Raw genomic sequence first — 13,272 nt, forward strand, 5'->3', positions numbered from 1 at the left:
AGATATGATATATTTGAATTAAAAACAAGCTCAGAAAGTTAACAAGTCGCATAAGGCGAAATTACTATATCCAGTCAAGCTGTGGAACTCACAGAATGAAACTGAACGCACTGCATTTTTTCACAATGACCGTAGTCCGCCGCTCGTGCAAAAGGCAGTGAAATTAACGAGCCTGTTTACGGGGTCCTGATTTGGCCTATTATGGTCCGCTGGACCCGAAAAGCAAAAGCTAACTAACTAGTGCGGTAGTGGTTGCGCTGTGCTGCATAGCACGCTTTTCTGTACGCTTCGTTTTAACTTTCTGAGCGTGTTTTTCATCCAAACATATCACATCTATATGTTTTTGGAATCATGAACCGACAAGGAATAAGATGAAATTGTTTTTAAATCGATTTCGAAAATTTTATTTTAATCATATTTTTTTTCTTTTGTTCAGAGCTTGTTTGTAATTCGAATATAACATATCTATATGTCACACGCTTTCCTTCTTTGCCACTACTAAAGCAAACGTGTGCAAGATTGCATGTTACACACATTGGAGCATGTGCAAGAACGGATTCAAACTCGAAATCGTCCCTCCAAAAGCCCCAAAATGCACACACGACTTTTATTTCTCCTGCTGTTATCGTTTCTTCTCTTTACAAATTCTTCAACGCTGAGAATACTGAAAACGGCATCCCAGACGACAGTACTGTTTCCATACGCGAATTTAGCTGCCCTTGGAAAGTGGCTCGCTCAGGAGGCCTGTTAGTCTGAAACTGGAAGGACAGAGTTCTGAACATAGATGACAAAGATCCCGGAAAGAACAAACACAGACGGATGCAGACACAGAAAGACGTCATGAAGAATGCGATGCTTCAAAAGATACAGACTGTGACGATGACTGAGAGAGGGAGGGAGTGAGGGAGAGAGAGTGTGTGTGTGTGTGTGTGTGTGTGTGTGTGTGTGTGTGTGTGTGAACTTACTACAGACATCATTGTCACAAACGGAACCAGACACACAGTTAGCGTCAGTGTTGGTGCAGGTGGTTGCACTGCCCGATGGGATTCCTGCACGACAAAGAATGGTGCCGTGAGCATGAACCGCGAGACGGGTTTCTGTTTTTTGTTTTCTGTTTTCTACGAACAACTTGACATTATTATACAATACGAAATAAATATCTCAGACTTTTAAAAAAAAACATATCAGGTCAGATGCTGTCCCCATTCAAGAATAAGGAAATGTGTGTGACTGTGTTTGTTTGTCCGCTTTCTTCCTTTATCTATGTTATCTATCGTTGGTTTTGTTCGTCGGATGGTTTTATCCCCGTGTGTTGTTTGGTTCCTTGTTTAATTTGTTGATTTGCCAGACTCTTCACGCGACGAGTGTATACTTACTGCATTTAGTATCACTGTCCCTTGTGTTACACTGCAGGTTGTTTGCACACTGGCGCTGAACAGTAATATCGCACGGCTGTCCCACCATTAGTCCTGGTACAGAAAAAAACATGCGATAAACACTCAAGGTAAAATGGAAGAAAGTGTTATTATTACCATTAAAGTGCACCATATGGCTTTTTGACCAATCAGGACTGGTTCCAGGTGACCCACTACATGTTTTAACGTTCAAGCAGGGACCCTTTTTGTTGATCACGCAAAATATAAACAAGCTGAAGTAAAAATTGAAATTGAAAATATCAGAGTGATTAATTCTGACGAATGGAACTTTTATATGCTGTCAAATAATACACTCTTTATCACACAAAAATACCGAAAAGCTAGATTTGTCGGTGGGTGCTTTACAGGTTATGTTTGTGCTCAGTCAGAATCACACATCAAAAAGGTTAGTTATTTGAACGTTTATTTTTTTTAAACATCGCTAACAACCTGTCTTGGTTAACTAACATAGAGCAACTTGTAAAGTGGTGTCAGAGAAAGTGTACGTCCTATCTAGAATCAAACCGTTCCTGAACTCGCAATTTTGCCTTTCCAGCCATATAACTAGTTTTACAACAAACGGTCGTATCACAAAGATCTGCACTTAAACGTATGTGCCTAGTTGTTATTTGATTTAGTCAAGCTGTTATTCAATGTTTTAACATAGACTGGGAATCGAGACGAGGGTGGTGGTGGTGGTGGTGGTGGTGGTGGTGGTGGTGGTGGTGTGTGTATGTGTGTGTGTGTGTGTGTGCGTGCGTGTGTGTATGTGTGCGTGCGTGTGTGTATGTGTGCGTGTGTGTGTGTGTGTGTATGTGTGTGCGTGCGTGCGTTTTAGTGTCTGTGTATGTGTGTGAGTGTGTGTCTTTGTGTGTGTGTGTGTGTGTGTGTGTGTGTGTGTGTGTGTGTGTGTGTGTGTGTGTGTGTGTGTGAGTATGTGTGTGCGTGTAAGTATGTGTGTGTGTGCGTGCGTGTGTGTGTGTGTGTGTGTGGAACGATTCCAAGAAAACTACTAGACCGATCTTGATGAAACATTACATGAGAGTTTCTGGGTATAACATTCCCAGATGGGTTTTTTTTTTATATACATGTGTTTGATGACGTATGTCATATCCGGCCGCTTTTTGCGAAAGTTAAGGCAGCACTATCACGCCCTCATTTTTTGATCAAATTGATTGAAATTTTGTTCAAGCAATCTTCAATGAAGCCCTGCGAACTGAATTGTATTTCAGCGTCAAACCTGAATAATTAATTCTTTATCATTTCCTGATTAACAAAACATATAAATATGTTATATTTGGATCAAAAGCAACCTCGGATAGTTCAAAAGAATACAGAATTGAAGCGCGCTTTCTCATAAAGGACTGTACGTTTCTTCGCTATACTGACTTGTCACTTACCGCACGAGCTTTCCTGTGAAACGTTTTGGGCTACTTATCTATACCGGTGTAGGATCCGGTCCGGTCCCCCCTCCGAAGTAGTCCCCCGGGGGACCAATTCGTGGCAAAAACTGCTCTATAATGGTCCCCCCTTAGACATCCAGCCTCGTTTTCGACTGGTCCCCCTGGGCGATTTCGGGTCCCCCCTCGCATCCAAAATAGGCCCCCTCTCGAACTGGTCCCCCTCTTTTCTAACCAATGTGGAGCTATGTCAGTATTTATTTTAACTGTATTGTTATAGTGTGTGTCAACTCTGTAGAATCGTCGCGATATAACCTTCGTGGTTGAAAACGACGTTAAACACCAAATAAAGAAAGAAAGAACTCAGTAGAAAACGTGACTCTCTCACTCTCTCACTCTCTCTCTCTCTCTCTCTCTCTCTCTCTCTCTCTCTCTCTCTCTCTCGCCCCCCACACTTTCTCTCCTCCCCCCATATCTCAAACACACACACACACACACACACACACACACACACACACACACACACACACACACACACACATTATGCACGCACGCACGCGTGCACACTCACTGGGTCAAGGTTACAGTGTCAAATCTAAACTTTTAAAAGTGATTTAACTTCGTGGATTTGCCGTTCAATGTAGCCTATACTTTTGTTTTTTATTTTCTCTTTTCTTTTTTTTTGTGGGATGAGAAAACGGTCGCCACGCTTCTTGACACGTCACGTGACTCGTGTCAAACATGCCTATAATTATAAGTACACGACAATTCATTCCGTCAGCCAGTCTTAGTTTTTCATTGACTATCATCATGGACGACACTCTGTATGACAACGTGTTGAACTATTTGAAAAATGGCACTTACCCTCTATAAAGTTTTGAAACAATAAAGTTAAAAATAAATACTGACATAGCTCTACATTGGTTAGAAAAGAGGGGGACCAGTTCGAGAGGGGGCCTATTTTGGATGCGAGGGGGAACCAAAATCGCCCAGGGGGACCAGTCGAAAACGAGGCTGGATGTCTAAGGGGGGACCATTATAGAGCAGTTTTTGCCACGAATTGGTCCCCCGGGGGACTACTTCAGAGGGGGGACCGGACCGGATCCTACACCGGCTTGTCACAGCGGTTTTTTGGCGTATGGCCGCGGGGGACAAAGATATAAAGGTTTGGTTAAAAATTAGAGAATGCAGCCTGTTAATTTCATTGTTTGAGTCCGACAGATTGACTAAATGTAGTAATTTCGCTTCAAGCGACTTCTTTTATTCTATGACGGATATAACAGATTTAAACACTTCCTAAACTGTCAAGCAAGGAAGTTATTCTTTATTGCTCAGCAGGTGATAGTTCCCTAAAGCCACTCGGCAGATTCGATAAAAGAGATCTTAAAGTAGTATTACTAGAGCAGACTACACTCACCGATTTAGATTACAAAAACATAGGGATCCATCTTCTAAAGTCAAGGATGGATAATAACAAAGGAATCATGATGCAGAAAATGATCACTGGAAACCATTTATTTGAAGTTCTATTTGAAGAATTCACAACACTTGGTTTAAACAAGTTTATTCAATAAATTCCATTGGTACTATTACCGCATACATGAAATAAGGAACATGGAGCACAACAAGCTAGGCTTATAAGCGTACTCTTAAAAGCAAATGAAATTTGGCGGATGATTTTAATATAACAAATTTGAAATAATGTCAAAATAATAATGGTAAATTATGGTAGACAAACATGTAACAATAAAAGGAAAAAAAACAAAAGAAAAAAAACCCAATGCTAAACTAACAACAGTACTCACACGCGCTCGCACACTCACTCGCACACACACGCATACAATGACTTCCACATGGTTGAAAATAGAATACTACCAGAACAAGGAAATGTAAACAGTACTGCACATGGTCGTTTCGAACATGGATGAGATAAATGCATTCATTATTCAAAACGTTTGCTTAATAAGATAAACCTGAATAACTGGTCAAATATCAATGCATTTTCGCTGTCTGACTTGTCTCTATTGCCATACAGAAAATCATCAGCGGTTAGCAAATCATAGTTGGGCAGTGTTGACAAGGTGACTTCACGTATTTGAAGAGATAAGGGGCAATGAAAAATATAGTGCTCCGCATTTTCAACACGATAACCACAAGTGCATGACGGGTCGGGAATTAAATGTCTGTCAAATAGATCACTATTTAGATTGCTGATCCTCAATCTCAGTCTGCAATGGATAATTTCTGATTTTCGATCAGATGTGTATCTATACGAGGGAACAACAGAATCATCAGAACTAATACGTTTTTTAAATAACCCAATAGAATCAAGTTGTTTTACAGTATCTGGAAGCTCATTCCACAGGGAAGTCGAAGACAGAAAAAATGACTTTTTATACAATTCAGTTCGAGAGTGGGGAGTCTGTCTGTCAAGTGGTCTTCGTCTATGGTAAGGGTTCACAGAAGCAACGAGAGGAGGCAGACGTTCTAGTAAGTATGGTGGCACGCGTGCATTAACTAATTTGAAATACAAAATCAATTTGTGTCTTTTTCGCCTCTCCTTCAGTGTTGTAAATCCTGATTCATCGTACAATTTTTGGTGACTCGTGCCACGAACTGCACCTATAATGGTTCTTATGGCATCAAGATGCAAGTTTTCTAATAAAGTAGCTAATCTGTCAGAACAGTTATCCCAAATGACGTCAGAAAAATCAAAATGGGGAATAATAAAAGATTTATACATAAGTTCAAGTGCCTTTCGGCTAAGGCGATACTTATAGGACCGAAAACATGAGAGAAGAACACGTACTTTAGATATAATTGACTGAACATGTGATTCCCATTTGCAGTCGCTCTGAATCAGTACACCAAGATGTTTGTGAACGTGGTTTTCTCTCAGAACTGTTCCATCAAATACAAGAGGAAGGGTTTCTGGCATTCTATTTCCAGAAAAGGTCATCAAATCTGTTTTTAAATTATTGAAATTAACTTTCCATTTTTCCGCCCAGTGTGCAATTTTGGCTAAGTCTGCATTTAAGATCTGTGTCCGCGTGTTTGCATCATTTAGAGACAAATACAAACTGGTATCATCAGCAAAAAGTTTAATGACAGATTCGATATTAATGACAATATCGTTAATGTACACAAGGAACAACAAGGGCCCCAGAACAGAACCTTGGGGAACACCTGAACAAACACGTCCGTATGTCGATTTCCTGCCTTGGATAACAACGGCTTGTAACCTGCCTGTCAAATAATCTTCAAACCATTTTAATAAAACACCTCTTATGCCTATAGCATATAATTTATGCAACAAACCCTTGTGCCACACTCTGTCGAAGGCTTTTGATATATCACAGAAAACAGCCTGAGTCGTCAACTGCTTATCTAAGGATTGACAAAAATCGTCATACATACTCAACAACTGGAAACTAGTTGAATCACCAGGAATAAACCCTGACTGAGAAACCGTTAATAAATCATTCTCTGTGAGATATCGAAAAACATGGGCTTGAACACATTTTTCCAATACTTTTCCAATGCAACTGAGTAATGAAATCGGACGATAGTTACTGCAGTGTTCTTTTTCACCTTTCTTATAAATGGGATTCACATGAGCTACTTTCCAAATTTTCGGAAACTTTCCCTCAGCCAACGATCTCTGGAAAAGGGTTGCAAGCGGATTTGAAATAATACAAGCAGCAAGTTTAAGAAGTTTATTGTGAACCAAATCAGGACCTACTGCTTTCCTAACATCGAGGTTGTTTAGAACAGCGTACACCATTTCGGTAGTTATCACGAGAGGACTAATGGAAATGGGCTCTTCTTCAACTGGTGGAACGTCATCATCATGACCTTGTATATGCGACTGTCGTAGAAATGCTTCATTAAAAACCTCGGCTTTGTCCTCTGCAGAGTAATACACAATTCCATTGCTTTCAATGGGCGGAATCTCATTTGTACTCATTCCTTTCTTTTTCAAAAAAGAGTTGACTACCTTCCACCAGTCTTTATTGCCAAAATTATGAGGTGACAATATTCTATTTTCTAGTTCCCTAATGTGCTCTTCTTTCCTTTTTCTTATAACATCAGTCAAATTATTTCTCAACCGTCGGAAAAGAGACCAGCACCATACAGTATCCAGACGTTTGGCTAATGCGTGAATATATTGCTTTTTCCTAATCAACTTTTTGATTTCCTCGGTGATCCATACAGCATCGTGTCCGTTCATTGTCACTACCTTTACAGGCATACATTCTTTAGCTATCATCATTAACTTATCGGAAAACATTTCAGCGGCGTCATCAATGGATTCTAAATCGACTATATTATTCCAATCTACACTTCCCATATCTTGCAACAACTTGTCAACATCGATTTTGGAATAATTATATAGTGTTCGTTTGAATGAACCACCCGACGGTAAGTCATAATTCAAATATACAAAAGGACACGAGTGGTCACTGCATACAGGTGGTAGAACACCAACTCTTTTTACCAAGTTAGGACACGGAGTTAATACCAGATCGATTATAGTTGACGAGGTATCGGTTATTCGAGTGGGTTCTGATATCAACTGAGATAAACTGTTTGTGTTCATTAATTCCCGCAGATGAAACGGGGGGTTAACAGTACAATCAGCGTTGAGATCACCAAAGATAATAAACTTATGTGGGGTATTCACAACACTTGATGAAACTGCAATACAGTCCTCTTTTCAGGATAGACCAATATCAGTTAAGTCCAGTTTACTCAGGTAGCAGCCTGTGGAATGTTCTTCACAATGTCCTGCGGCAATCTACCAACACGGATTCTTTGAGAAGCAAATGTACTTTATATTTTTTTAATCCTGATTATTATGTTCCTTCCGGTACTGTTTTCCTTTTCTCAGTTATTGTTTATTTGAAACAAAATCATGAAGATTTAGCTCAGTGTGCTTTTTGTTTGTTGTGTGTTTTGGTATCATTGCAAAGTATCTTAACTTTGCGTTTATTTCGCTCTTTATTGCTTTACACATAGTTTTGAACACTTCTTTATGAATTAAAATGTTTCTATATAATGCGCTTCTTGTGCATAAACTTATATGTTCAACCATTAATTATGTATTCATGAAACGAGTTTTTAGTAGTAGAAGTAGTAGTAAAAGTAGATCAGTCCCTTTTTAGAGTGAGGGCCAGATGTTAACATGCATATCTATACTTATTTTTGTTACCATCAAAAATAAAGAATTGTCATTGTGATGTCATTCTCTCTCTCTCTCTCTCTCTCTCTCTCTCTCTCTCTCTCTCTAACACACACACACACACACACACACACACATACACACACACACACACACACACACACACACACACACACACACACACACACACACACACAAACACTCACACACACACAACTTGTCATGTTTTCACGTAAAAAACAGAAAAGAAAGATGTGATGATCTAAAGCCTCACTACGCCTCTCATGAGGTTTACAGAACAATGTAATCTTTCACGAAATAAGCTATTATAACCAACTGGAACACACTTGCACTAGCATTTAACAGCAGTAAATGATACAGTTCGTTTGAATGGCTATTTAGTATGCGTAAACCACACACCAGTTCTCGTGTTTTTTTCAACCCCAGAGCGTTCGTGGACCCATGTGACCCACTTTCATTTTTCACAATGTAGTCATCAGTTTGTGGTTTCAATGCGACTGGTTGTTTATAATTGTGTACTTTAGACTGTAAAATGCAACAAACGACTGTGAGTCACGCGAACTTATTGGCGGCGGTAGACGTCAAAGAAACCAAGCGTTATGCAGAAAATTCGTCTGCTTGGGCAAACACGACCTTGCATGAACTGCTTCCGGGCTCCCTTTTTTCAAACTTTCAAAACTTCGAATTGTACTGATCTGGTCTTAATAAAAAATAAAAAACACGAATTATTTAATGATTTAAGAATGTTTGTCTCACATGCTGTCAATTTATTATTTTGATTTTAAAAGTTAGTTCTAGCGCCAAAACGAGGCTTCCGAATTGTTTTAAAGTAAATCCGGCTGGCCACTCAAAAATAAATTCTTTGACAAATGCTCGCTCTTTATGGAGGGCACCTAGGATTTTCTCTAGCGGTAAGTGTTTAAAGCTGTGGTCTATTTATGACTTTCAGGGGCTACGAGTTCGATATTTTATCTTCAAGAGAGATCAAGGGGAAAAAAATAAACGGCCCGGTGACGATTCGAACTCGCGACCTCGAGATTTCGTGTCTGATGTCCTAACCACTAGGCTACTGCGTCAATTGAGAAAAAAGTCGCGTAAGGCGAAATTACTACATTTAGTCAAGCTGTGGAACTCACAGAATGAAACTGAACGTAGTCCGTTGCTAGTGCAAAAGGCAGGGAAAGTGACGAGCCTGTTTGGCGCGGTAGCGGTAATTGCGCTGTGCTTCATAGCACGCTTTACTGCACCTCTCTTCGTTTTAACTTTCTGAGCGTTATTTATTTATTTATTAGCTGTTGCTTTTCGGGTCCATAATAATAATAGGCCAAATCAGGACCCCCTTTCTGAGCGTGTTTTAATCCAAACATATCATATCTATATGTTTTTGGAATCAGGAACCGACAAGGAATAAGATGAAAGTGTTTTTAAATTGATTTGGAAAATTTAATTTTGATCATAATTTTTATATTTTTAATTTTCAGAGCTTGTTTTTAATCCAAATATAACATATTTATATGTTTTTGGAATCAGGAAATGATGACAAATAAGATGAACGTAAATTTGGATCGTTTTAAAATTTTATTTATGTTTTTACAATTTTCAGATTTTTAATGACCAAAGTCATTAATTAATTTTTAAGCCACCAAGCTGAAATGCAATACCAAAGTCCGGCCTTTGTCGAAGATTGCTTGGCCAAAAATGTCAATCAATTTGATTGAAAAATGAGGGTGTGACAGTGCCGCCTAAACTTTTACAAAAAGCCGGATATGACGTCATCAAAGACATTTATCGAAAAAAGAAAACAATTCCGGGGATATCAATCCCAGGAACTCTCATGTCAAATTTCATAAAGATCGGTCCAGTAGTTTACTCTGAATCGCTCTACACACACACACGCACAGACAGACACACACACACATACACACACACACACACCACGACCCTCGTCTCGATTCCCCCCTCTATGTTAAAACATTTAGTCATAACTTGACTAAATGTAAAAAGAAGGAAAAACATTGATATGAATTGTGGGGAGTGAGGAATTCGAGTTTGATCATCCGCTTTTCTGCACGATGTACAGGGTGACCCCCCAAAAAAGAGTACCCAAACAAAACGTCATAAATTGAAAAAAAAATAAAGCAATCTTCATAATATGTATTTACACACACAAGTAGCATGATTTGCACAGAACATTTTAGCGTTCTAGCTTGTCTTTCAGGAAAGTTATGCTCATTCTACAGAACATGCTCAAATGGCCTCCCCCGGATTTAAATCCCCCAGATTTCTATCTTTGGGGGTTCCTGAAAGACAACGTCTACAGGAACAACCCACAGACAATCACAGAACTCAAGAGAGTCATCACAACAACCATTCGCGGAATCTCGCAACAGGAGTGTGTGCGGGTGATTGATAACTAATTTTCGCGGCGAGTTCAAGTTTGCCTGCAGCGGAGCATTTGGAGCATGTTCTGTAGAATGAGCAAAACTTTCCTGAAAGACAAGCTAGAACGCTAACATTTTCTGTGCAAATCATGCAGAGGCTACTTGTGTGTGTAAATAAATGTTATGAAGATTGCTTTGTTTTTGTTCAATTTATGACGTTTTGTTTGGGTACTCTTTTTTGGGGGGTCACCCTGTAGTTTCAACAAACATGTGCGGACCTGACAATCTTTAGCAATGCTAGTGTACTCACTTGTAAGACAGACAGTGCCGTCAGGGTATCGATCATTGTTACAATCACACGTCCCTGAGGTCCCTGAGGTCCCTGAACACGTGGCACCATCCACACACTGACCTGTCGTGCAGATTCCTCCCTGACTTACTTCTGCGTGTCCACACAAACAAAAGCAAACATAAGGCTATGTTCGTGTTGAGACAGAACCAACAATCAGAAAAGGTTAGTTATTGGAACGTTTACTTTTTGAAAACACGAATGATTCACCAGCACGTCTCCGATTAAATGTTCATCTCTCTCTCTCTCTCTCTCTCTCTCTCTCTCTCTCTCTCTCTCTCTCTCTCTCTCTCTCTCTCTCTCTCTCTCTCGTGTCTTCTCTTCTCTCTTGCTCTCTCTCTTGCTCTCTCGCTCTGTCTTTTTTTCTCTCTCTCTCTCTGTCTCTCTCTCTCTCTCTCTCTCTAAGCTTAATCAAGTCTGAGCATACTTTATTCAGTTTCAAGAGAAAAAATAAACGTCTCGGCGGAGCTTCGAACTCAGGACCTCGAGATATCGGGACTGATGTCTAATTACCACTAGGATACTGCGCCATTTGTGAAAAAGAATGAAAAACATTAAATATGAATTCATTTTATGTTATTCTTGAGGCAGCATGATTTATATCATTTTTGAGAAGGGAATATAACTGTGTGTGTGTGTGTGTGTGTGTGTTTGTGTGTGTGTTTGTATGTATGTGCACTTACTACAGAGATTATTTTCACAAATGGAACCAGACACACAGTTGGTATCACTGCTGCCGCAGGTGGTTGTACTGCCCGCTGGGATTCCTGCACGACAAAGAAAGGGTGCAGTGAGTGTGAACCGCGAGACGGGGTTCTGTTTTCTAGGAACAACTTACCCCTAATCCCTGCGTTCAGCGCTATTGGCGTTTTTTAAAGTCATCGCCCCGAGAGAAATAATCTCAGGACTACATACAATATGTATCCTTTATCCTTATCCCTGGTGACGTGTTGAAGACATCACAGGTCCTAAAATACAACAATGCTTGTTCAGTGGAGGGGAATCACACCTACCTGGTTGTAGCAGCATTAGAAGTATGCGTTTGTTTGTTTTTCTCTCAACACTTCACGTCATAATACAAAATACATATCTCAGACTTTAAAAAAAACCCATATCAGGTCAGATGCTGTCCCCATTTAAACATAAGGAAATATGTGTGACTGTGTTTGTTTCTCCGCTGACTTCCTTTATTTATTTGATTGATCGTTGGTTTTGTTCGTTGGATGGTTAGGTCCCCGTGTGTTTTCAGTTTCCTTGTTTAATTTCGTTGATTGGATTACAATGCAGGACTCTTCAAGCGACGGTTGTGAGTACTTACTGCATTTAGTATCGGAGTCCCTGTTTTCACATTCCAGATTGGCCGCACACTGGTCCTGAACATTAACATCGCACGGCTGTCCCACCGTCAGTCCTGGTACAGCACAAATGACATGCGATGTAGTCATCAGTTTGTGGTTTCAATGCGACTGGTTGTATATAATTGTGTACTTTAGAATCTAAAATGCAACAAACGACTGTGAGTCACACGAACTTATTGGCGGCGGTAGACTTCAAAGAAATCAAGCGATATGCAGAAAATTCGTCTGCTTGGGCAAACATGGCCTTGCATGAACTGCTTCCGGGCTCCCTTTTTTCAAACTTTCAAAACTTCGAATTGTACTGATCTGGTCTTAATAAAAAAAAATACACGAATTATTTAATGATTTAAGAATGTTTGTCTCACATGCTGTCAATTTATTATTTTGATTTTAAAAGTTAGTTCTAGCGCCAAAACGAGGCTTCCGAATTGTTTTAAAGTAAATCCGGCTGGCCACTCAAAAATAAATTCTTTGACAAATGCTCGCTCTTTATGGAGGGCACCTAGGATGTTCTTCGCTGTGGTCTATTTATGACTTTCAGGGGCTACGAGTTCGATATTTTATCTTCAAGAGAGATCAAGGGGAAAAAATAAACGCCCCGGTGACGATTCGAACTCGCGACCTCGAGATTTCGTGTCTGATGTCCTAACCACTAGGCTACTGCATCAATTGAGAAAAAAGAAGGAAAAACATTGATATGAAATGTGGGGAATGAGGAATTCGAGTTTGATCATCCGCTTTTCTGCACGATGTACAGGGTGACCCCCCAATAAAGAGTACCCAAACAAAACGTCATAAATTTAACAAAAATAAAGCAATCTTCATAAAATGTATTTACACACACAAGTAGCATGATTTGCACAGAAAATTTTAGCGTTCTAGCTTATCTTTCAGGAAAGTTATGCTCATTCTACAGAACATGCTCAAATGGCCTCCCCCGGATTTAAATTCCCCAGATTTCTATCTTTGGGGGTTCCTGAAAGACAACGTCTACAGGAACAACCAACAGACAATCACAGAACTCAAGAGAGCCATCACAACAACCATTCGCGGAATCTCGCAACAGGAGTGTGTGCGGGTGATTGATAACTTTTCGCGGCGAGTTCAAGTTTGCCTGCAGCGGAGCATTTGGAGCATGTTCTGTAGAATGAGCAAAACTTTCCTGA

The 13,272-nt window shown here is 39.9% G+C and overlaps 1 protein-coding gene across 1 annotated transcript in view; it reads right to left on the bottom strand.

Annotated features, from left to right (window-relative positions):
- Window positions 1-472: 472 nt before the first annotated feature.
- LOC138957688 (prion-like-(Q/N-rich) domain-bearing protein 25) overlaps window positions 473-13,272 on the bottom strand; it is a 33,637-nt gene continuing 20,837 nt past the window's right edge. Inside the window, exons 7-12 of the mRNA XM_070328749.1 lie at window positions 12,067-12,159; window positions 11,432-11,515; window positions 10,710-10,841; window positions 1,377-1,469; window positions 966-1,049; window positions 473-498 (exon numbers count right to left, since the gene is read on the bottom strand). Coding sequence (XP_070184850.1) covers window positions 473-498; window positions 966-1,049; window positions 1,377-1,469; window positions 10,710-10,841; window positions 11,432-11,515; window positions 12,067-12,159 — 512 coding nt within the window. The remainder of the gene's footprint in view (window positions 499-965; window positions 1,050-1,376; window positions 1,470-10,709; window positions 10,842-11,431; window positions 11,516-12,066; window positions 12,160-13,272) is intronic.

Source organism: Littorina saxatilis, unplaced genomic scaffold, assembly GCF_037325665.1.
Source record: "Littorina saxatilis isolate snail1 unplaced genomic scaffold, US_GU_Lsax_2.0 scaffold_149, whole genome shotgun sequence".
Lineage (NCBI taxonomy): Eukaryota > Metazoa > Mollusca > Gastropoda > Littorinimorpha > Littorinidae > Littorina > Littorina saxatilis.